The following is a 26,586-nucleotide window of genomic DNA, read 5'->3' on the forward strand; positions in this document are numbered from 1 at the left end:
GAGAAACGTAAAAATTATTACTGTGGGCTGTAATTTCAAACTACAATATACTGCTAATCCAGCCTAACTCCCCACCAGTGTAGGGTCAACAAAGAGTTGGAGAAAGTGTGCAGATACAAACACTTTGAATGAGGGAAACTCAGCTGTGCCACGTCTCCCACCCCGTCACTTCACATCCCGACGACACCAGAAGATTTACGAAGTCTTCTGAGATTATAAAGCATTTATACAAAATGCTGTGTGCATTTAGATGGATTAAATGGAAAGGCAAACATACCCAACGTAGAAAAGATAAGACACGGAACGGAATCTGAAAAAACAGATCATGTTTATTATATATAAACACACAGCTCAAACTCTGCAGGGTAAAACCAAGAACAAAGTTAAGAGACACATAAGAGAAGATGAAATCCAAGATTAATATGCCAACATATCAGCAATGAACAAGTAATTGCAACACTATCTCAAATATTATTCTACTAACCCGGCAAAGACAGTTAAAAATGTTTGCAAAACCATCATGGTTACAACCGTAACAACACCGATCAGAAAGCGTTCCCACCACACACCTTCATCCTTGCACTACAGCATGCAGCCGACCAGACGTAGGAGTTGCTAGGGTATTTGTCACCAGGATAGGGCCTCAGGGGCTCCAGTTCCCTGATATAGAAACAGAAATCGTCTTACCAGATCTGCTAGACACCTGGATTAAATTGGTTTCTCAGTCTGCCCAAATATGAGTCACAGTGCTCAGGACCATGAGAGTGTGTTGGTGTGAGATTGCAGAAAAGCTTGGCTCACCCCACCATGTTGAGTGCAACTCAGCATCATACATGTGTATAACGCAGACATTATAAAATCTTCAGTTCTAATTGCATTGGGTTCCCTGCAAGTACATGTGTCTCAGGAAAAGAGACAAAGCTGACCTTTAGTGGAAGCCTGCTTGGCAGGCAGCTTCAATACCTGCCTGGGGAATCCTTATTAAAATGGACCGTTTTCATGCAGCACTTCATTTAATGAAGACATTCTCCCCCATGGAGGAGACTTGCTCATAAAGACTCTGTCCAAAGAACAATCAGAGAAAGATCTGATGACGATGGATTGCTGGTGATGAAACGAGCTTTTTATTACCACAGTTCCAGATGTTCCTACAGACCGGCTCTTGCTAGCCAGTGCAGAAATGTGTTGGTAGCACATTCCTACAAGCACGGATGATGCCCTCTTGCTCAGACATCTATACACTCCAATCACAGCTTTTAACATTGATTCAAAAACCTGGTTTACCTTTATGTTTGTGTTGAATGAGCAACCATGACAACTGGAAACAGAAACACATGGGAAAGAGAAGTTTCTAACATGAGAACACACTGCCCCAAGGCTATCCTTGCATAACATTTTTTTCTAGCCACAGCCTACACTCTTTAGCCCTTCAATTAACACAGCTAGTCACTGCATTCACTGCGTGCCACTATCTGCTCATAGCTGAACGTACAAATCTGGCACATAAGAGATGGCTCTCAGAAGAGCAATGAAGGAAAATCCAGGCTCCTGGGTATTTGGTACGTCTCTAATTCTGGCCGCTGTCATGCCAGGCACTTAGCGCGGATGATGTGCCATGCTCTGAATCCCCACCATCTGCTGCTCGTTAGCTGACAAAGGCAGCACATGCCACCTCCCCACTAGCTGCTGCTCATTACTGACAACAGCCATTCTGTGTTCACAATGTTCTCTCTGTAATAATCTAATATGAAGACGCACAAAGAGCCAAGGAAAAAGGAAACAGAGATGACAGAGTAAATTATAAGCTTAACTAAGAACATTAGCGCACTCTTAGATCTCAAGAAGTGAATCCTTCCAACAGCAAGATGCGGTTCTTGGCCCCAAAGGAATAGGTCAACAGGTAGGTATAAAGGTCAGCACTAAAGATAATGCATTTCCCTCAAAATGTTTTGAAACATGCAAGCACCCATTTCTAGGCTCTTTCCATTCAAGTTCTCTATTTTGTTACATTTTGGCTCTTCCATATTGGATAACAGTAAGAACTGAGTGGCTCACAGCATGCAGCTCCCAACCTGACCAGGGCAAGCACTAACCCCAGGTATATATAATGCCTAGTGGTATGCAACCAGTGCAGGATTTAGGATTTATGCAATCAATACCTATAAGCTCCCCATGAAAGTCCTGTTGGTAAAGATTCTGCATTTGTCAAGAAGAGCTTGCTTCCATTATAAATCATCTACACGGCTAAAAAGTAGTAATAGTAGTAACACTTGAAAAAAATGTGCATGACAGATACTGGACTACACAAGCTGATGAGCAACCCAACAGATGAGAACCAGAAGAGAAGGGGGGCAATGAACTACAAAAGGGTTCTGCACTGGCAGATACATTGATGATGGCAGATTACTCAAACTATAGACAAATGGAAGTACTCACAAAACATTCATATTGCTATGGTCAATTAATTCTTTTTCAAGCTCAATAAGTGGTTTAGAGGAAAAACAAAAGAGAGATTCTGCTTCAAGCAGTAGTTCTTCTTTACAACAATGTGGAGTCACTGTTTCAGCTTATTCCCTTCCTCCTATGCCTTTCCTTAACCCTCCTCCCTAGATAAAACCAGATAAAATTCTTCAGTCTTCACATCACCATGACAGAAGGCAAGAGTATGAGAAATGTTCTGTGCAATAACAGCATACAGCCAGCCAGTGTGGGAAGTGTTAAACTGATCACAGGTCAGGGCATAGAGGAAGCACGGAAGATGACAGACGGTATGGATTCTGGCAAGTGTGGGAGATGGAGGGGAGATGGAGAGAAAGCCCACAGGCAAAGGGACATGGTTAAAAACAATGCTCCTGCAAAGCAGGAGACAAAAAAGGGACAAAAGGAAGAGAGGGAAGAGACAAGACATGAATGGACAACTTGCAGGTAATTCTGTTTTGCATCTTATTTCCTCCTCACACACAGACTATCACTTTTCCACTCACGGTCACAAAAAATGAGAACCAGACCACAAGTTTAAAATTCTCCTGTTTGAAGGGGGACAGACAGGATGAGATCCTACAGCAATGGAATTGATAAAATATTGCTGTACATCCACATTCAACTATAAGACAAACCAAAAGAGAAAGACTTTCCACATAACCACACACGTGTGCATGAAACTTCCTCAGTGAGCATGCCAAAATACAGCATACTCGTCTTTGCAACAATACCAATCTACAGTACCAAACGAACCCTGTAACCAAGCTCCTGTTCACACACAAACACTTCTTAGCAAGTCTAACACCTTTCAGTGTGAAATAGTTACTCAATGAGGAATCACAGGCAAAGCAACTTAAGAGTACAGCTGAGAGTAGAACACACTGGGAACTCAGCCATCTCATGCTGCTAATGCAACTCCTATGGCTTTGTCTCCACTTTGCTCAGCTACTGCAAAGCAAAAATCACAGCAAAAAACAAAGGACTAATTTTGCTGCAAGGTAAGTTTTAGAAAGTAGAGCCTTTAGATAGAAGAAAGGTAACAAAGCCTAGCCTAAAATGATTAAAAAAAAAGTTTTATACCTATACGGCTGCTTTTCAATGCCTTATCTCTGAGCTAGGAACAAATCTAACAACAGATTTGGGCTGTATAAGCCCATCCAACTTTTGATTACTTTATGATGGAAAAGACTGGTTGGTAACACTATAGATTTGGAGACTCAAATGAGCACTATCTGCATTCTGTTCTGGCTTATCTGACCTGTCAACAGCAGGCTAGCATAGGATAGCACTGCTCTCCCTGCAAGTCTCTTTTCTGTGCTAACTTTCCATTTGTGAGGGTCATCAGATAGCAGATAGATGTATAACAAGAGGAAAGAAGAGTCTAATTATCTCCATCGACTTGTGTAGGAACAAAAGGATGCTCATCCAGAAAGCTGGCTAAAAGTATTTAAATATAAAACCCAACAAAGGACAATTCTGCAGAAACTTAAAATTCATGGTTGCAGCATAGCCTAGATCAGTGAGGTTTATTTCAGTCTGTCATGACAAGAACAGCTCTTATGAACTGTCATTTTACAGCTATTTATATTTTATTGTCAGTTACCCTGTTTATTACTGACTGTAATTCAACTGATTTTGGTAAGGAAATTTTTGAACAGAGTCACAAAGCATATTTTCCTGTTACTGATTCTTGGATAAATACCCAGTACAGCCTTCATTAAGAAAACCTTCATTAAGACTAATGAAAATCTTCACAAAAGTCATCTAATTGTATCAGGTGAAACAAAATTTATGCAAGGCAGATGATGACAACACTCTTAGAGACAGAGAAACTCCTGGTTTGCATCCTTTAAACACCAAGATGTGCCATCATTCAGCTTGTTTTAAGAAGTAGAAACAGCACACCCAAAGTCATGCCAGCAGTCTATTCAGGAGCCAAGTAATAAGGAACCTGAGTCACACAGTTGTTGTCATCAGGAACATCTCACTGAAAGGTACAGGTTGAGCTTTGGATATTTTTATTCTTGCCAAAGCTCCCACCGATATAAATCCTGCTAGGGTTAAAACAGATATGCATGACAAAGATCAATCCTAATAACAGACTCATTCTTTCCTAAGATGTTAACATTTAAATAAAAAAAAAAACCAGTTAAATTAACCTGTCTTCAATGTTGTTACACGAGCCTGATGCCTTATAAGGACTGCAAAACATTAGATATTTCATAGAGATACTTTTAACGCTTTAGAAAGTGAGCAAAGCTCACTGGCTTAAAGCAGAACTATATATGGAGATTTTCACAGCACAGTTATTAAAGCCCCCTTACTTAAAAGGGATGGATAACTGGGGTTAAAGTAGAGGCAATCAAGTTAAAAAAGCAAGAGCATTTAAAAACACATGGTATTTCTATTCAGGTAATTTGAAAGAAACTATTCTTTTTTCCTTTCCCTCCATAAGGAAAGCTAATGATATCTTGGAAGCGTCCTGGGAAAGGTAAGCTTCCTATAAATTCATTTGAAGTGTAATGAAAACCTCCGTAAAGCATACACATAAAGAAACTACACTGGATACCAAAGAACCTTAAAGACCTGAAATAATGAAGTCTGTGCATTTTTTTCTAACAAGATCTAAATTAAACTGGCATCAGTTGTTACTTCCCTAACACACACTACAGAACACACCAGTAACACTACTTAGCCAAGCCTTGTGATATAAAGCACGTTAAGGTCACAGCAATGGTCACTTACGGCATTCCTTCTCATCGCTGTCATCAAAGCAGTCTGGCAGCCCATCACACTGCCAGGACCCTGGGATACAGCGTCCATTACTGCACATGAAGTTTCCAGGAATGTTGCATTCATTTGTGAAGTTATTCCCAGGCAACAGTTGGCTGTCTGCGACAAATGAAAGAGAGGTAAGTTTACAGAGGATTTTAACAAAGGCAACAAAAGCAGTCACTGAGCAAGCTGTTTCAGCAGTTGAATGGAGATGAAACATGGATCTTGATCCTGGTAATTTTGTCATTATCCTATCAGCATCCTGAGCATGGTACTTTGGTAGCACTTTCTTTTTCCCAAATTATCATTTTACTTTTCTTCATTCTCACACTCCATTTTGCAGATTTCCCTCCTGCTATTTTCTTTCTAGGAACGCACATGCAGCCTCCTATGTATACTCAGGTCAAAGCAAAATTTGTTTAAAAAAAAAAAATCTCTTCTACACATGGTCAGTCTAAAGAAAAATAAAACAGATGAGGCCACACGAACTCAGCTCTATAGTCCCTTGCTTTTGTCAGATTAGTACTTAAATGGCAGAATACTTTGTTGTTGCTGTTGCTACCCAAGGGCTATGCACTAGGTAACACACTGCGTAATTCATGACAGGTTTTCAATTAAGTTTTAAACATAGCGTTGCTGATCAAAGTTAGAATTGAGCTTCTCAGTGTTAATACAGTCCCCTGACATACATCTGTCCACAGGCAAGTAAGGCATTTGGCCAACTAGTGGGGGGTCAGTAGCAGGATACTGGAGAAAAGAGAACAGTGAAAGAGAGAAATCTAGAGATCTGCCTTCAAGGTTAAACACAGCTCTAATCAGTCATTTTAATCTACTGTTTTTCTCACTTAGTGCATTTTTTCTGGAATGCAGATATCACAGAAACACAAACTTCAATGAAGGAAGACAATGACAGTGGTTTTAATAAGCACCAAAATGGCATCACCTGTTGCTAAGAGGAGGGAAAGCTACAAGACAAGGCAGAGAATGGGAGAAAGAATATCTTTTCCCTTATCTTCCAGTCATATTCCAGACTTGTCCCAGGCAACATGCACTTGATCAAGCGAAAAATCAGAAATACAAACCTTTCCCAGGTAAGGTGGAGTTGTCACAAAAATATGTCCCCCATCCCCCCCAGCCAGCCTACCTATCTTCATAGTTCAAAACCAGAAAGAACACATTAAGATGACACAAAGCTTAACCATTTACTTCTCATTTACCTATTTTGAGGATAATCACATTACTTTTGGAACTCAGGGGGCATGGCAGAGCTGCAGTTCCCTCCACTGCCCACCCTACACCAGCTTGCTTCCTATTGCTCTTGGAGTCCAACTCCTTCCTCTCCCCAGGAAGGCCTGAACACCAAGGGCAAGGAAAACATTACTAACACAGCATCGTGAGTGCCCCACTCTTCAGTCCTGCACAGGGCACAGAGCAGATCACAACTGCCAGGATCAGCAGTTTAGGGAAGACCCCTTCCTAGCTCATTCCTGCACTCCCAAGGAGGAATTTGCTTTGTACGGGCATCTTTGGAGAACTCATCTGCCAAAATAACAAGCTTTATAGCATGATTAGAGCATGAGGCTTTCTAGAAACTCTTGAATCAGCCAAATGATTCCCTTCCTTCCCCAGAGCGTTTCAAAATGCTCCATCCCTGACACAAGCAAAACTGCTAAGTTTCACATCACTATTTCAAAAGACACGATAGGAATGCTTCAGGGAGGTAGTTTCTTTAAGCCTATGTCTGCCCCAAACAATGTATTTCCTCCCAAATGTTATTTCTTGCAAATGGCTGATTCTCCTGGGGATGTTTCAAGAATCTGCCAGAACAGTGCAGATGCCTTAGTGGAAATCTGCCCTAAGCTGTTAAAAGACAAGGTAGCCTGGAAAAGAACAAAAAGTTGGAAATAAGGTCTTTTGAGGCAGGTGGGCAATCCGAGCCAGTGGCCACACATCCGGAGCCACTCATAAGTCTCCTGCTTAAAGAAAGAGTGAAAGCTACCAAAAAGCATGCCCAGGTATGCAGCTGGAAATAAGATGTCTTTTAGCAGCCTCACTCAAACCTCAGTTTCATTCCCTGCATCACTGGAGAAGCAACAGCTTTGCTCTCCACACTGTTATAACCTACAGCACTCTGGAACAAGCTCAGCTCCAGCCCAGTCAGGCAGGGCCTTCACTGCTCCCAGCAGCTCCCGGAGAAATGCTATACCCAACTCTTGCCTCATGCCCTAGACCCTAAATTTAAATCAGCAATGGCAACAGTTTGTCCTTGGATACTCCTACCATGAAACACTGAACAGATACTGCACTATCAATAACCACTGCCAGGCTACTGCTGCCTTACAGCCACCACTGTTAACTAAGTTCTGCAGTTCTGTGTTCAATCAGCAAGGGCTTTTTTGTTGTTTATGGTGTTTTCCCCCTTACACCAGTAATGGAACACATTCAGATCAGTCTTTGTATCATTGATGTGTACCTGGTAAGTAATGACCAAACAAAAATCACCACACTCAAACAGCTACAGGGTGAAATATGGCAAGATATGACAGAGGTGAGATACCTGGGTATTCTTTGCAATGTAAAGGTTCAGTCAATATACCATATATCAAATTAGTTATAAAGCCTGTAAGAGCTTCAAGAGCAGAATATAACTCCCTTCTCTATCGTCCCTGCGATAAATAGCTTTCAGGTCAGTATGGTACCACTGCAAGACTTTCCTGATAACAGTCATAACTTTTATTAGAATTTACAAGTTCTGAGATACTACAAAACTGAAATGTCCTAAGAATAAATCTCTGATATAAAACAGCTTTTCCAAGCTTGACAAGAGAACTGGAAATTACCAAGGCTTTTGCCCTCTCAGAATCTAAGCAACCAGGCAGTACATTTTGGCAGCAACATCAAAAAGATGCCAATCTCATGGTATCTCTCTCTGTTGCTTTGCACTACCTTCTTGTCTGACCTGATACTTATACCTCTCAACCAACCCGCTCCACTTCCACACAGAAGCAGCAGTTACCCAAAATGAGAAATCCTGCTGTGAACACTTAAGTGTGACTTCTTCATGACTTGGGCAAGTTGCTAGATAAGAACCGACACCAGGTCCCACAGCTACCTGCTCCAAGCACAGAACTGTCTTCTCCCACCAAGTATCATGACCTTCCTGAGAGAAAACAACTGGATGCATCTCAAGCACTTTAACACTTCCTTGTCAGATCTACTGATGTTATCTTGCCTTAGAAGCTTTAGCCATGATGTCCACACTCCTTTTATGAAAAAATTTAGACCAACCTATGTAATTTTGGAAATTTCTAGAGTTTGAAAAAGTAAAAAAACCACAAACAAGAAACTATCCCCCCTAAAAAGCGCTATCAAGTCTCTGTTACTTTTAACAACTCCTTTAAATAAATGCCATACTTCTATCCTATTAACTTGAAGCAACAATCCAGGAGCACGTAAAAATTTTATCTGTTACCCAGTAAGTTGTTTGTTTATAGGATTTCCTTTGTCATACAAATAAATTTATCCTCAATGTTCTTTTAAAGCAAGGATGTATTACTAACTCTTTCACCAAACAGGAAACAAAAGATAGAGGCAGATCAAGTTACTTGCAGACAGCCCTACACAAGCTTTGCTGCAGAATGGGAACACAGGAACTCTGACTCAATCCAGTTTTAAAGCAACAGATATTTCTCTTAAAACATGACCTTCATCAGCTGCTAGGAGAGTTGCACGTTACAGACAGCAACTTGAGAGTCACAGTCAACACATCTAGAAACTTGTTTCATGTATTACTCCATGCCCAAAAAATCCACTGGTGGATAAAGAACTGTCAAAACAACAGCACATGTGGAACTGTTTTAAATTGTACTGCTCCTTTTGCTTCCCTCACTTTGCAGGTCTCTTCTAATGGATTTAAAATGATCCTCAAAGAAATCCTCTGTGCAATCATCATCTCCCAACCCTGCCCACTCAGCACACAGCCCATTGCACGACTCTGGGATTTGTGCACACACAAGGAGGAGCGCTGTTACAGACACACACAAGACAGACATGAAAAGGACCAAACCAGATCATCTTGTTCAGTTTTATAACAAGGTCCATAAAGATGTCAGGTTTTGTGTAGCCAACTTGCTGCACTGCCTGTTGGCAGGGGCAGAAATTCCTTCAATCTGGCAGAGCTGGCTTTCCAATAGCTGACATATTTACCCTGCAGCCTCTTTGACTAATTTTGAATTCAACCCAAATATGAGCTACACGGATGTGTTCAGTTAAGTAAAGGAGGAAGGAAAGAAGAGGAAAGTAGTCCATTTTCACTGCAACACATTGCTCACTTTAAGCAGCATACCATCTGGGTGAATTAAAAAAAAAGAACTCATGTTTCACCGTGAAGGGGACCAAGTAAGGAAAATCAATCTGGTTTAGCAGCCACTTTCAAAAATGTTACCATTTAAATATTTAATATTCCCTGAAAAAGAATCAGAGAAAAATAAATAAAAGGACAAGTCATACTGAGCAAGCACTTTACACTGTATTAAGAAAGCAAGTCAAGGATATCTTTCATAAAACCATATTTTACCTGAAAGCACTCCAGAGAATTGTGCACATTACAGAACAGATCACTACTGATAACACAGCTGCCTCTATATCAGAAACTATAATCAGTAAGAACAGGCAGTCACCCTGGCCAAGAAGGTTTTGAGGAAGAAATACAAGACACTTATGTGTTCAACACCCTCATGAACAACGTAACTTCAGCCTCTTGGCAAAAAGGATCTATCACTAAGGATGAACCACGAGCTCTTCACTGCCAAACTTTTGGCATGTATTTTGCAGGAATCATGGGATCTTCACTGGATACTTTCAATGGATCACTGCTTAAAGTTTTTCACATGTGAGGAGAATTATTTTGATCCAGGCTGGTACGTAGCTGTTAGTCTGAAGGGTTACTCATGATACTTTCCTGTCACATGATGTATGCATTACACTTCATACCTGAATTCATTTTTTCTTTCTGCTTAAACCCTTGCCAGGTTTGACTTAAGCATATCAGAAATCCGTTCTATCTCTACTGAAATCTGCACCATGTTGTGAAAACAAAAGGAGAGAGACTAGAGCAAGTCAGTAGCTGGAATTTGCAATAAGATGGCATCAAAACGATATATTTTCAATACACATCATAACTAAAGAAAAGCGAGCAATATCAGCAGACTTGAACAAACACTTTTTGATCTTCCTCCATCATCTTAAAAGACTGCAAATAAGTGGCACTAAGTGACTGGTAGGCTATTTCAGGATTTGATTCCTCAGAGAATGCAAAACTATTTCCAAATGCTTACATTCAGGTCCAGTTGCTTCTGTAAATTTAGCCACTAAGGACAGATGTTTCTTATCATACTTCTTTACGTTGACGTGAAGCATCTGACTCACTCCACATCTACTCTGTAGAGATCTACTAACGCAGGTGATGCACCCAGAAGAGGAATTCAAAAGCTGAGCATGAAGAAACTCGAAACATTATGCCTTGCCTATAAACTTCAGTTTAACATGTGCATGCACAAACTTCACTGGCAAAAGAAGTACACTGTCAGCAAGATAACACCAGCGGAATTAAGGTAGACTTGGCTTAACACTCACTACACTGAAACAGAAGGCAGAGACGATTTGTGCTTATAGGAAACATCAAAGTCAGTTCTTGTGCAGCCACCCAAAGAGACTGGCAACAAACTTGCTCAACCTCTTTTCTACACTAATACACACCCACTAGTTTTCAGGAAAGAGGAAGGTGTCCGTACTGAATTCAAACATGTAGGGCATACGAAGACCACTCATTAACAGCACCAAAAAGGTAAGGAAAATACACCAATGAGGACGAAGTGTACTTTCCATATCTTAAATAAACACCTTTCATATTACCCAAAAAGTTGTTTGCAGCTGCATGTTTGTAAGCATATCATGTCAGTTCCCATAAATGTTTGTCTTCAGCTTGCTTTGCTTTCCTATGCACTGCTGCAAAGGTATCTTGCCAGAACAGAAGACAAGCATGCCAGTGCACATTCAGGCTGGCTTTGGGAAGCAAAGAATAAGACAAGCTCTCTCTTGCTCTGCTGTGAAGACTCGACAACACCTAAGCCATCTGCCACAAGTAAAGGACACCTGCCAGTGATTATCTGACAACTTAAATCCTCTTGAACAGTTTTAATCCCTATCCTCCCCATCCTCATTTAAACTGCCTGATGATTACATTGCTTATGCTATATCAGAAGTTATGAGGGCTGTTTGTAAAGGCAGACTGATAGTCCCACTGCAATATAACGGCTCAAAAATGTTTCTTCACTGAAGCAGCAGATAAATTAGTGATTGTTCACAGAACTGCTCACTGATTAGGTTTGACTTCCCCTCCCTCAGTTTTTCAACCACTATCCATGAGATGCAATATATTCGCATCCAGTATTTTCAAGATTTAAAATGGATCAGTCCTAGCCAAAAGATCAGAAACTCCTGTGCTTACTTCAAATTAAATACTAAATATTACTGAGGCAAGTCAAAGTCAATGGGAAAACCCTTTTTTTAAAGCACTAAAAAGTATAGCTTCTTTCAATTAAGACAGAAAAACTATTGTGGCGGGGGACACTGACTACTGTCTCATGCCCATCATTCACCTATTAATTCCTCACAGCAAAAGCTGCCTTTATTGAACTGGAGATCAATTAATACATCATGGTCCCCACTATAAATAACACAATACGCACCGAATAAATATCTTTTTCTCACTATCTTACAGCCTTAGTTGAAGTAATTGGCACATTCCCTATAGTAGATGGCTGCATTACAGCACTTAGCCATGCAAGTGCCTTAATTAAACATAATCTTCTAAACCATTCCCTAATAAACAACCATTTGCTTTTTCCTTGCAACAACATGTGCAGAAGTGAGCCGAGGTGAACAGGCTTACTTTAATCCTGCAGCCTCCATGGTTGGATTCTATATTTGGGGAACTGGGCATTTCACTAAAGCTTTCACATTTGCTTGTCTCAGCAGCAGTGCAGCTGCTTGAGTACACACCAAAAATACATCCCCCCTAGGTCTGTGGGCTCAGCACAGTTAGTGTGGTGGAAGAGAAACAGGCTATGGGCCATTAACAGTGCAGAGTGAACACAGCTCTAAACTACAGGTTTAAACAGAAAAAGGAGGCAGAGGGGAGGAGGAAGGAATAGTTTAGATTACTGAAGTGGGTGCATCTTGAAAGAGAAGCATTCCTCAGCAAGAACATCAAATGGAGATTATATGCTGTTCTTATCCAAGCTAAAACTACCTAGATTGCTTCCTTAAAGAAACAGGAAAGATAAAAACATCTATTTTTAATACCTTTGAAGGATACCGACCATACCAAGTTTAACAAGGGCAAGTGCTGAATTCTGCACCTGGGACAGGGCAACCCTGGATGTAGAGACAGACCTGGGAACAAGACACTGGAGGGCAACACTGCTGAAAGGGACATGGGAATCCTGGTCGATGGCAAGTTGAATATGAGTCAGCAGTGCCCTGACAGCCAGGAGGGTCAACCATGTCCTGGGGGGCATCAGGCAAAGCATCTCCAGCCAGGAGAGGGAGGTGATTGTCCCGCTCTGCTCTGCACTGGTGTTGCGTCACTGTGTGCAGTTTTAGGCACCTCAATATAAGAAAGAGTGGAGAGTGTCCAAAGGAGGGCAATTAAGATGGTGAAGGGCCTGGAGGGGAAGCTGTATGAGGAGCAGCTGAGGTCACTTGGTCTGTTCAGCCTGGAGAAGGAGACTGAGGGGAGACCTCACTGCAGTTACAACTTCCTTACAAGAAGAAGCAGAGGGACAGATACCAATCTCTTCACTGTCGTGAACAGTCACAGGACTCAAGGAAACTTCATGAAGCTGAGTCAGAGGAAGTTTAGGTCAGATATGAGGAAAAGGTTCTTCACTCAAAAGGTGGCTGAGCACTGGAACAGGCTCCTCGGGGAAGTGGTCACAGCACCAAGCCTGACACAGTTCAAGACGTGTTTGGACAATGCTCTCAGGCACATGGTGGGATTCTTGGGATGTCCTGTGCAGGGCCAGGAGTTGAACTCAATGATCCTTGTAGGTCCCTTCCAACTCAGCATGTTCTATGATTCTATGACATGCTGCTATGACATCACCCTGAGGAAAACATTATTTCTGTCTTCACTAAAAGACAAAAGGATTTTTACACAAAAACACAGAAGACCTACAACGTCTTGGGGCAGAATTTAGATTTCATTATCCCGGTATCTGCTTTAGCAATACACTTGTAATGAGGAGTCAAACAGGAATGTTTGCATCAAACAGCTGTACCTAAGAAAAATTAAATGGGGAGTAGGGGTAAAGGAGGAGATAACAAGTTCATGTGCCCCATCACACTTCTCTCCTGAAAACCAGGCCAAGCTGACATTCTGCCTGGAAAATACTGAGATCATGCCTGAACTGTGGCAGCAGCAAGACTGACTCTGATTCATTCAGTATCAAATTTAAAGGAATACCATACAACAACCGAAGTGATAAAAAAAAATCCATTTAACAAGCGCTGTGGGGTGGTTTTGTATTTCAAACAATTGGGAGGGGCTAGGTTTAAATTTTCTCACATGATACTCCATGTCAATAAAAAACTTACCTACCATTATTAAGTTTAAGTTTTCTAATCACAAAATCAGAATATTTGCTTTCAAAGATCAAAGGTTTTTAATTGCTCTTTGAGACTTGTTTCTGCAAGGACTTTTTTTTGCTCTGTGCAGATGCAAAAGGTCATAAAAGGCTGCCTTTAACCACATTTTCTTGCTTAAAAACATGTACTGAATTACCTGCACTTAAAGGCCTTCAGAGACAGTGGGTTAGCAAACTCTGGGATGTTCAGCCTCACTAGCTGGGCAAATTCTTTTAAGGTCTTAAACACAATGTAAGAAAAATCCCACAGTTGTTCTGTCTGGAGAAAACAACTGATTTCAGTATTAGTTTATTTCTCCGCATGCAAGTGGTACTTCAAGCTGTTGTGTCATACAACGATGACTTAAAGCGCTGCTCAAATGAGAAGTAATCACAAGGACTGACAGCAGTCAAAGCAGTCAGCTGTGAGGCTGTGAAAGTCAGTGTTAATTCTCTGAAAAAAAATAATTCTATACTGTCAGTTGCTCTAGGAGCATTTCACTATGGTAGCGGTTACAGTATGCCGTAACTTATAGGCATAAAAAACACGAAAGTCCTTTGGAGTTGGTAGCTGATACTGGACACATTGCCCCTCTTCACAGCCCAGCATACAGAAACAACAACGCCCAAATATGCAGCTGCACAAAAACATGGAAGGGGAGCACCTCAAAAAGGAAGAATGCTAATCTCATCCCTCAGCAGGATGTTAAGGAGTTATCATTTTGCCCCTTTTCCAGTAAGTAGTCACTCAGCACTTATAGGAATATTTAGTATTTCTGTAGTCTTATGTCCCACCACACACCTAGAATCAACCTCTGCAAGCGAATGCAGTTTAAGCAAGAGCTACATGTTACAGAAAGAGAAAAACAAAAAGCCCCCAAACAAACTATAAACAGAAATTTTTAACTGATAAGCAAAAGAACGTTTCCGCCAGTGAGGAAAAAAAAGCCCAACCAAATAAAGAGACAAACTCTGCTCCTCCAGAGACCTTAGAGTCCAAATCCATATAATGATGACAGATCAGGGACAGAAGCACTACGTCAAACCAGCTGCTGCTTTTTGTACATAGCTTTGATTAGCTAAAGGTGCATGTCCGCAACAGCTGAAGCTGATACAAATCAACCCCATCTTTCTTCAACCATGGCTATAAATTCCTGTCTTCCCTCACTACTATCTTATTGCATAAACTCCACCATAGGTGAGCAGCAAGCTTTGAAAAAAGTTAACCTAAGAGCCTGTAGTTCTCAGTGCTGTCTGAATCAACCCACCACAAAGTTTCAAGAGCACCTGCCATCACAGAAGAGAGAGAAAGGAACATACATGCCCCCCCAGATTAAGAACAAGACAAGGACTGTAGTCTTTTCTCGGGCTAAACCACATAACCTAAAACACTCCTGCCATTTCCAACTCCAGCAGACATCACTTAGTCTCATAAAGTTGCTTGTCCTTAACAACTATGCCACAATTGCTTCTTTAAGCAGCAAAGTTTTTAAGAGCACTAATTTGTCTTGATAACTGTATATCAAAGTTTTCCCCCTTTCCAGTAAGGAAAGCCGCATGTCAGAACCAGACATGCCATGCTGTGTCCCAGCAAACATGTAAATAGTGAAGGCTGGTATCCCATGCCAACATCTTACTGCTGTTAAAGAAATGTTCCTGCCTGATCACCCAGGAATCACTCTGGGAGTCACACTCCCATCACCAGACACTTTTACTGTTGGGACACAGGTGGCTCCAGTAACCCACTTGTCTCCCTACACGTCCCACTCACACAGTCAGACAAGGTTTCCTTACTGGATTGACCCAGGATTTCCCCCAGAGTCCTAAACCCCTGGTTCCTTTAAGTAATTTAATCATGGTGCATAACACAAAACTAGCTTGAGCTGGTGCCTCTGGGGAGGTACCCCGAGCAGAGGAATCCCTGGGCTTCTATTCCCTCACAGTCTGTACTCCCTGATAGTCTGGGGTCTTCCTGCTGAGTCCTCATCTCCTACTGTCTCCCAGTGTCCAGTCAGGTCCTTGTGCCCTTTGATGTGCAAAGGGTTCAGTGCCAGGTCACAGTCCCTTGCCTGGGGCTCCCACCATCTCCCCCTACCCAGGGCACAACCTGCAGCTCCCACTGCATCTGCACACTCAGCTACCTGCTCTAAATGTATTCCTCAACACTGGCAAATGACCATTTCACAGGTGTGCTACAGACACAATGTGCAGGGCTCTGAAAGCAAACTCACTGTAGGCATGGTGAAGAAAGCAAACCAAGATGAAGTTATGGTAATGATATCTTCCCAATGACAGAGATGGTAGAGATATCTTCCCATCTGGAGAGTTTGCATTTAGGATCTGACTGCATGTCAGTACAGCACATCAGGAGGGGAAAGTAAGCTGTGGTAGTGGTAACAAGGGTAGAACTTCGACTTTGTGACTACATGAAAAGGTCACACCTTGAAAAAAGCATGCAAGACACAGCTGTGATGTGAGGCTCCACAGAGGAATCAAGTCCAAGAAAGGCCAGGATATAAGACAGAGTAACAAAACAAAACATCAACAATGTCCTTAACAATAAAGAAAAAAACTCATAACCTCTCACTCAACAACACTGAGCTAATTTCCAAGCGTGAGGAGATTGATGACAGATAACCATGATTTTAATCTAAACAAGATACAGATCTGAAGACTTCCCTACCCTAGGAAGGCAACTCAGTTCCTGCTTTGAAGTCCTGCCCTAAGAACAGAAAACAAGGAGACCAGAAACCTCCCTCATGAGGCTCCTAAAAAAATCTGGAAGAGGAACAAGAATGTTTTTCCAAACAATACACTGCAGCAACAGTTAAAATTAGGAGAAGAGTTACCAGAAGACAATCAGAGTCAAGGAAAGGCAACAGCTCAAGAAAAGGAAAGTGACTGTACTAGGTGCTAGTGACAGCACATAGCCAGTGAAGATGGGACTACTATTCTTAAACAGAAACATTACCTGGCAATAGATGATAACCTCTTCAAATTGGAATGCAAATCCAACAAAGAGATAAGACTGAAAAGAGGGCATAAATGAAGACCATGTGAGTTGAGTGACAAAACATGATCCAAAGAAAACTTATAGAACTCAATCTTTTAAGAGGAAAGGCAACTCATTCCTCAGCAGCTGCAATCTTAATGCAGAACTGGACACTGATAGAAAAAACAATTTCAACATAACAAGCTAAAACAGAGCCTTGATTTCAGAAGATCGCCAGGTTGGGTTACAATCAGACAATTTTCATCCGCCCTTTATATATGAAAACATGACAAGCCATGGGGCAGCCACGGCAACACCCTTTAAACTGTTCAGGACCTCACACCACTCTCCCAGTATTTTGTAGATCACTGCTAACATACCGGTCCAATTCAACAGTGACCAGCACACACACCTCTTCAAATGTAATGCCCTAGGTCTATTTGGAGAGATTTTGCCATTACTTTGGAGTTGAGAATTTTCTTTTTATAGAAGACTGCATATTTGCCCTTTTCCTGTAGCTCTGGTCACACATACTCCACTAGGCAAGCCTCAAAGAGAGTTACGTGGGGGCAGCGGATGGGGCTCAGAAATGACAGATGTATACAAGTAATGGTTATTTATTTGAAGTTGGAAATTTCCCATAATCACAACCAGAGACCTAAAAAATAATCACTTCAAGTGAAAAATAACAGCTTTTATAACCACTTACTTAAAGTGTGATTTTCTCCCATTCAAACTGAGCTCTTTGATGTGCTTCATACAGTTATAATAAAAATTTATACAGAAGATAAAGTGACTCAGTGTTTACTGCACGGATTAGATTGCTGCGGCTTTCTGTAAGCAAAGCAAAACCAGAAAAATAAGTGGCATTTGCATTTTGTCAATAGGAAACATGCTGTTAGGAAGATATGTGGCAGGGATTATATTGAAGTGAGGGGCTCATTCTTTTCACAGGAGTTTAGTTTCACCTTATCTGCACTTACTCATTGTACCAGAAGGCATAGCCAAGAGCAGTGATGTTGTTCCATTGCACAGAATGAATACAGTGCCTCCACACAGAGAGGACATTAATGCAGGGTGCACAGTGTGGGTGTGCAATCTTACTGCAAAGCACTGGTGACAGATTCTTTCCAGCAAATACTACCACAGCAAGATACCATCCACATACCACATATTCCAAACTGCTTTCAAGCTACTGGTAAAATCAGGGGTTTGATTGCAATATAGGTAATCTTGGATTTTCAGTTTTTTCAACAGTTGCTTCATTTAACAGCACAGTGAAGAGTGAAGAATACTGGAACGAAGATAGACAGAGGAAGATTTAGCAAAAGGCAGAAAAACTTTTCATGTGTGCATGAGAAAAATGAAGTTTCCCCAGGAGCTGTGGAGGCACCTCTGGTCAGTGTGTCTGAAAGGGCCACACAAGGAACAGTCCAGAATTTAGTCTAAGTGGTGTACCAGCTTTCTTCCTTTTCCCAATTTTTGCTTCTCTTTCAATTTCTGATATTCTGTTTCCTTTACATCTTAAAATCGTCTGAACGGTTTCTAAAAAAAAAAAAAAAGTAGCACCTGCTTTTTAGAAATCTATCCTGTCTCAAAAGAAAAAAGTAAGTTACGTCACCCTACTCAAAGTGCCCGAGAGACAATAAGTCTCAACAAGAAGCTTCCCAGTACACTCCAGTTAAGAAAGAATAAGCATTTATATACTTCAGCCCCTAATCCAAATATTTTGGGTGTTTTACTTAAGCCTCCTGCAAGCTTCCAAACCTGGATGTGTTTTACTCAGATGAGTCAATCCCAGGAACTAACTCTGAGCTAACAAAAATTAGTAAGTTTCTGGTTAAGTACAAAACCATTCTTGCCTTTTAAAGCTTCATTCAACATTTTTTGCATCAGGTATTCTTCCACTGAGCCAAATCAAAACTCAGGAGATCTCTAAAACCTTGCTGTAACCCTATGCATCACTTTTGTGGTAAAACAAATGGAAAACTCCACATTCCTCCTGGCATCCATCATATTCATGTATACTACAAAGTGTACTTTCCAAAGAAGATGGGGCAAAGACATGTCCAGACAGAGAGCTCCAAACTGACAAATGGTGGGAGGGCTGCAGAGCAAACAAGGGCCGGGCAATCACCTACAGTGGCACAGATGGGGATCAGAAGAAACAGAGATCATCTCAGGAAATGCATGAAAACTTTCTTAACAAAACAAAAATCATAATATCTCAGTAAACCAGAGAACTCAAGATGCCCAGGTAAAAGACATGTATTTTACCTATTCAGTAATAATTTTTTGATTCTCAAAGTCCATATTCCTTGGTTCCAAGGCAGGATACATTTGTTTTCACACAAAACCCAAACCAAAACTTAGGATGCACTAAGTTCATAAATTTGCCAATCTTTTTTCCAAGCTTCTTGAAAAGCAAATATTACTACTGCAGTGGCACCTGAGACTGGACACGAGGTTCTTCAGTGCCTTCATAAGCAGTAATGAAACAGCAGTTCCAGCATGCTGCCATTAAGGGTTAATTTTAATTTTGAGTCTTGTTGGCCTAGTTGGCTATTCCCATAAATACTAACCCAGCAGATATAATTGCAAAGCAGGTATATTTGGCTCCAGTCACTCTTCCAATTTAGCAGCAACTAACGTTTGAAAATTGCAGGGTGTAAATTTAGCATAGTGGGTCTCACACATTATGTTTTTACAGGTGGAGACTGTATTTGATTAATCAGAATTAAAAGAAAGATATCACACTTTATGAAAGCTTGTCTATTTTTTCCCCAAATCTCTGGAAAGAAATAAGAAAAATCAAACTGTATTGACTTGATAATGACAAAGACAGTGCAGCTCAAAACTATGCATTTCTGTGCTCCAACAGCAATTTTTTTCAAGTTGGTGAGTAGAGAATTGCTAGTGCCAAGCAATGCCAAGCCTTCTGCCAAGCAGCTATCAAATCTAGGTAAGACAAAAAAGCAGGAAGGGACATCTTTGGAATACAAGGACAACTTGAACATATTTTCTCTGTAACAACCATGTTCAACTGGCTGGCTCTAACTGACTCTCCACTACTACTCACATACACATTTGCACCTTCCTTTCTGTCCTTCCCACACGTGCCAGTAAGTTCATAAGACAGTGAAAACTCTATGTAACAGATATTTTTAAGGACACTTTGGTAGGTAAAAGAGAGTGCTAGACTGACAGCCACTGCCATCAAGAGACCAGTAGTGTAAGGCAGACAGGCACTTAGTCAAGGTTTCTCCTACTTCACTGAAGTGCGCAACGAGCAGCCATGCAAAGCAGCCTCCAGCCTTCACATTTCCATGAGCCAGTGTGTCAGTGCATCTGATGTTATGACAACTCTAATATTCCTTGGCAGAACAATGTCTCAACCCACTCGCAGTCCATACTGGCTGCTGCTCATTTGGGTTTAGATTTTGTAACCAAATACCTAAGCAGACTTACTCCAGACTTACTAAGATGTCCAATCTTTCAGCACCAGAGCCGCTGCCACATATACCCTCTCTTTAAATAAAGAGGCCCATATTTTAAAGAATAGGAATCTTGCTGAACATTCAAAACTCGTTTTCTCCTGGAGAAATCTGAATTGAAAACACTTGGGAACAATGAAGATCTTAAAAAGGCACCCAAGATTCTTAACAGACTCATTTCTCTAATTTTGATTCCCAGTTACTGCAATGATTTCTACCTTTCTTAAAAGTCAAGCTGACACATTTTGTTCAGATCTTCTGTCAAAGAGCTGCAGTCACAGCTCCCACCTTCCCAGTTGGAAAGCCCAGTAAAGTGCAATCATCCATACACTGAGGTTTTGCCTATTCTCTGAACCTATTTCAGTAGGATCAGAGAAACAGGCCTCACAGGTAAGGTACAAAGCTCTGAGGTAACAGAGTTATAACTTTGGAAAATTAATTAAACACTTCAGAAAGATCTTATGTACTTTGCATCAGAAAAGATGCAAAGTAAATGGGAAAAAAATAAATTAAAAGAGAGCAAAGACTTTCCTTCTACAAAACAAGTAGGAGGGGGCTTGTATTTAACACAATTATCTTCCCTAATTTTTCCCTTCAGTTTTATTTCCCAATACTGGCAAGTTACTGCAGTATGTGGAGATCTGTACTTATGCACAAAAATCACTCTCACAAAAGCAAAAAATATTTGGTCAAGACAAATCCTGTGCTTACATCATACAGACCACGAACTTGGAACCACTTTTAATCTTTTTATTACAAACAAAAAGAAATGTCACTATGCTTCAAGATGTTTTCAAAAAAAAAAAAAGGGTGCTTTTGTCTTTATTAGCACTAATGCTTAGTGCCACTCTGTCACAGCAATTTAACAGGATAGCTATACTGTCCTGTTAGCAGGAGACATTACATATTAGCAGAAAACAATAAGCCATACTGTCTGGGACCCAGGATAAGCACCATCATGAGACCGGTGATGTCACTGGATAACCTGTGACCTCATATATTATACAATACATCAAGCTGTTCTGTTTTCAGAGACCTCCATGCAAGTGCCTCCCAGACCGAATCATTGCAGCCAGGCCTTTGTTTATCAGTATGTAAGAGGATGCTCATCATTCATTGTAACATAAAAGTAAACTCCTTGCATTCAAGAACTAGAAGAACTGAGTTTCGTGAAAGATATCGACAACTCAGTCACATTCTCCTCTTCAAGTCTGGAAGAAAACCTCAAACTGCTTCATGTGGAACAAGACTCCTGTGACCCTACGGACTAGCCCAGACGAAAGAGGATAGCTGACAGTCAGGAGAGACTTCCTTCAGAATATTTCATCCATAATTTAGCTGTTAACAACCATGTAACTGGAGTGGCTGCAGGAAAAATTAACTGTTATAGTGAAAGCACTTATCTTTAATTGTGTTTGCTTTATACTTAAGCAACAGGGCTTTTCTTCAAGGGTTAGTCCCTTTGGAAAAGAAAAAAGGTATGAAACTCAACTAATAAATATACTTGCTTTAACTTCCTTTTTAATCACTCAAAAAAGGCTGAACATGATTACTATATGTCTTTTCCACTTTGGTCAGCTCCTATGCAATTCAATTTCACATATTCCATCACAATACAGTTTATAACATAGCAAAGACATATTTATGCCCTTGTTGCTTCACTGCAAGTTTTGCATACAGATATTTCTGATTCAGGCAGCTAACACAAAAATAGTATTACTTTTGACCATGTACACTGAGCCATATTTTGTGAATTAGCTGAAAGTATAAAGGGAAAATTAAGACATAGAAAACACAATGTAATGCTAAAACTTGCCCAGGAGCCTAGCACCAAGCAACTTTGTTCTTTGTAAACACAAGCTGTTAAAGTGTCCTAAACCATATTCCTGTTTCATACTCAAAGCAGATAATGTGGCTCAGCCAGAAGCACTTAATTATCCATTAGGTCTTTGCACTATGGCTGTATTTTCTCCAGATTTTCCAATAAATAAATTTAAAAGGAATATCCTTAAGTATTGACAGCATTACAGCTGACTGCACAAACAAACTCAACTGAAGTGTTACCACCACCAAATAACACTCGCTCATTCCACGTGTGAACTCTAAAGGTCACGTGAAAATGTCTTCGATGCAATATCCCAAACACAGACATCCTTAAGCTGATGATGAAAGTTCTTGCTTCCTTTTGCCTTACACGATCACCAAGATTACTCATACGATCAGCAATGGTACAGAGTATCCTTCAGCAGCCTGGAAGCTCCATCCCAAAGGCAGGAAGACTTTCCACAGAGACTGCTACCAGCAAGGTAATTTTGCAGCTTCATTATTGTCATAATTTGAGGAGCCATTAAGAATTGTTCAGTGTATTGCAGATAACTCTGTCCCTGGATGACATTCTTCATCACGCTCAGACACAGCAGATTGTCACATCGATCACAGCAACTGCCAGAGACGGGTGACACCACAACTTTTCCAGATGTCAACGTACCTTCAGAAGCACCCTGGCAGCAAGAAGCACATGCTAACAGAGATGCTTTGAGATCAAACACTTATTTAGCACAAAAAAATTTTGCATGGCAAGATCAAAACCACAGTAAAACTTCAAATGTAGAGACAGAATAAGCTTCCTTACCCCAAGTATCCCCCAACCAGAACACAAAACTCATTGTGACAGTGGAAACTGAAACCCAATTATTCCTTCTCCATAGGTCTGTCCAAGTCTTAATTCTTCCTTCTCTTGCACCAGTTTTATATCAGAGCTGCTCCACTGAAGCTCTTAGAATCTCCCTAGAGAAAAGCATAGAATCGAGCATTTTTTTTTTTGTGGAAAGGAAGGTTTAAGCCACAGCACTCAGACCTTAAAAACACTGTTTTCTCTTTCTCAATTTGCTGCCTAGAAAGGTCTACAATAAGTATTTCCCTGAGACATTAAAGATACGATTTAAGAACACAGTGTGCAGGTACATTACTGTGCAAAGCATCCTAGCTGTAACTCCTTCAAGTCAAAACTCTCAGTTTAACAACTCCTCCATGGAAAACCATTCACTCAAAGTAATAGCATCTTTTGTGCCCTCCTCTTCCCCCAAAATGAGGCAGAGTGACTATGGATAGAACAAAGTGCAGCATGCTGAAAAGATTAACTTCTTTCAGTTTTAATGAAATTTCATAATTTGAAATTTCATTTTGAAACCAACATTTTTTAAAGGAAGTTTGCTAACTGAAAGAACAATGCAGTAGTTTTTAGGGAATCCCACAAAGAAGCTGATGGACATTAACATTCCTTCTAGTCCAGTCCCTTTAATGAAGTTTAAAGACATCAGAACACCTTAAAACAAAACCAACAAAGGGTGGCTGAGCACTGGAGCAGGTTTCCCAGGGAAGTGGTCACAGCTCCAAGCCTGACAGAGTTCAAGAAGCATTTGGACAACGCTCTCAGGCACATGGTGTGATTCTTGGGGTTGTCCTGTGCAGAGCCAGGAGCTGGACTTGATGCTTGTGGGGGCCTTTCAACTCAGGATATTCTGTTATCTCTGAGAACCAAGCTGTCAATTCATTTTTATACTCATAGCGGTTTTAAACAAAAAGTTAACATGCTGAAACATATCCATATAAGTTCTTCAAAGAATTGGGACACAAAGCCCCAAAAATGTACAAAAATAGTAACCAAATAATTCTTGATATGTGTTTAAGATAGAACTGAATCCATTTGGAAGTTATGTAGGTTCAGACCAAAAAAATCCAAAAACCATCCACATCCACACCACCCCAAAAAAACAAACTATACATTTCCCTTTTCCCATTTCCCTGATCAGAAGATACTATGATTAAAGTTCTGTTGTAGCTACTTACCTTTGGACCTTAACCTAAGAAAGCGGATGAAAGATGCTTGCAGCAGCCCTAGGGGACATGCTATATGGACAAATGATTAGCCTTTCCCCACCTTTCATTTCTAGATATATGAGACTGTAATAATGCACTGCTTTCTAACTTCTATTTTAGTTTGTATCTAACACAGAACAGAGATTACCCTATGCTAATAAAAATAAGCATCACATATTTTCCAGGACATCTATTTTAAAGTTCCCCTCTCTAATGTCCAGAAAAGAAATATGTCCTACTCCACCCTGGGAGACTGGCAGCACTTACTTTTTTGCAATCAGGAAACACTGGAAGAATAACCTAATAATTCCAAATCCTTACCTCTGCTGATATGACAAAGTCTGTTGGTATCATTTCTCACATTAAAAAGCAAAACATATACAACTGTCATCCACTCCAAAACCATGTATTCCCACTATGATGGAAAATTATCAGAAATAACTCACATGTAATTCAAAGTAGGGATATAAAAGGGACAACAGAAACAGCCTTCTCACACAAGCTTATAGACAACAGCATCAGAGAAAAGCAGTAGATCTTTAAGTACCAGCAAGAAGAAATGACAGCAGTGTAGGAGTAGCCTCTCTATTTGAACAAATAAGATAAGCAGAAGTGACAGTTGCCAGTGTGTCATACGTGGAGGGCTGTCTGTAGTTCAGCCTTTCCCAGACACACTGCTGATGCAAAAGGAAACCCCATTCTTTTCGCAAGCTACTCCAATTTTATTGTGGTCCGAAGGCAAAGCATCCATGGAGGAACAGGGAAAAGGCACATGGACAACACCCCCATGAAACACTGGCAAAAGTAGTGAAGTGGAGCTGACAGGGGAAAATACCATTTCCTTGTGTCCTACTTACCAAATCAATCAGAAATCAGCTCCAGCAATTAAGTGGCAATGAATTATTGATGACACTCACTTTGGGGAACTGAGCACTTACCAGCATTTATGAAACTAAAGAAACTGGGGTGGATAAGTGGTCATTCTGTGTAGGGCGCAGACAGACAGCAAACAATTTCCCCGACCTTATACGTTGCCAAGGATCACCATTATCTCTAGGATGTTATCTTAGTTCTGTTTGTACATGATCACACATCATCATGATTTCTGTTCCACTCTACCCACTCTACTTCAGAGAGGCACAAAATTCAGTAATTTCAGTAACCACATCCTACTACCTTTTCAGAGGGGGGAAAAAAAAGCTGCTCAAAGTAAAGGACAGTAAAATTGGAGCCAGGGAAAAACCACTTTAAAATGTGATCTACAACATATGTTCAGTGGCAGAATTTGCCCTTGAGAAAGCAAAGAAGGTATTCAAGTCCTACTATTTCAAGATACTTTAAGTCTGTGCATAGCATGTCTTTGAGTCAGCCAACTTTTTTGCTAATGCAAATATATTCAACTAGAAACTCAGCAGAAAGCCAAGGAATTCAGTCTTGGATTTCAAAGACTGTCGCCAGCCACTCAAGGCTGTCAGTAATACCACACAGGAACATTTCCTATCACTAACATATAAAACTAATCTAGGAAAGAGAACTCTACTCCTACTACACTTCACACCTGAGCTTTCCAACTGATGCCATTATCTATTTGTACCATTAAAAAACAAACAGATACAAGAGGACACGAGCATTTATCGCACATTATTCTCTATCCTGCCCCTTCCCAATTTTTCATCAAGTTTACCAAGCAGACAGCCCTACATATTGTCTACATGCACTGAAAGGTAAGTCTCATGCTTCTAGAGCTTTCATCCTCAACAGCTGTTGCCAGAGTTGAGGCAGACACAGATTCAGCTTTACAAATTAGCAGCCAGCCATATGTCACCCAACTGGCATTAAACACCACAATGCCACTTCAAACACCACAATGGTTAAATGCCAGTGTGCTGCCTCCTAGTCAGCTCTCCGACAGGAATATTGGTGACATAAGCTCCAGGAGGAGAAGATTAATGTCAATACTTGCAACATAGTCCAGCCTTGCAGACAGGATGCCTTTCAGGAAAGGGCAGCTTTCTGTGTGGAATTTGAGAAGACTGGAGACAGGGTTCAGCCCTACCACAGACATCTTATATGATCATATTACTCTGCTTTCCTTGGCTTCAGTTTTCCTTATCTGTTAATGACTACTAATGCTCTCCTATCCCATGGGAAAACTGCAAGCATCCATAATTTATGTTTCCATGCTATTCAGATGCTGGGGAGATGGGTACCTGAAGATATGTACTGATCAGTACTTTGCCAAATATATAAACTGTTTTTTAAGAAGCATCATAAAAAA

At 40.7% G+C, this 26,586-nt stretch overlaps 1 protein-coding gene across 4 annotated transcripts in view; it reads right to left on the minus strand.

Moving 5' to 3' along the window:
- The window catches only part of LDLRAD3 (low density lipoprotein receptor class A domain containing 3), a 117,215-nt gene that overhangs the window by 77,816 nt on the left and 12,813 nt on the right, over positions 1–26,586 (minus strand). For 3 of the 4 annotated variants that reach the window (XM_051804146.1, XM_051804145.1, XM_051804144.1), the window contains exon 2: positions 5,227–5,373. In XM_051804146.1, coding sequence (XP_051660106.1) covers positions 5,227–5,373 — 147 coding nt within the window. The remainder of the gene's footprint in view (positions 1–5,226; positions 5,374–26,586) is intronic. The other variant, XM_051804147.1, reaches the window with a different exon arrangement.

Source organism: Manacus candei, unplaced genomic scaffold (assembly GCF_025592945.1).
Source record: "Manacus candei isolate 608988 ecotype Guabito, Panama unplaced genomic scaffold, ASM2559294v1 h1tg000060l, whole genome shotgun sequence".
NCBI classification, from domain to species: domain Eukaryota; kingdom Metazoa; phylum Chordata; class Aves; order Passeriformes; family Pipridae; genus Manacus; species Manacus candei.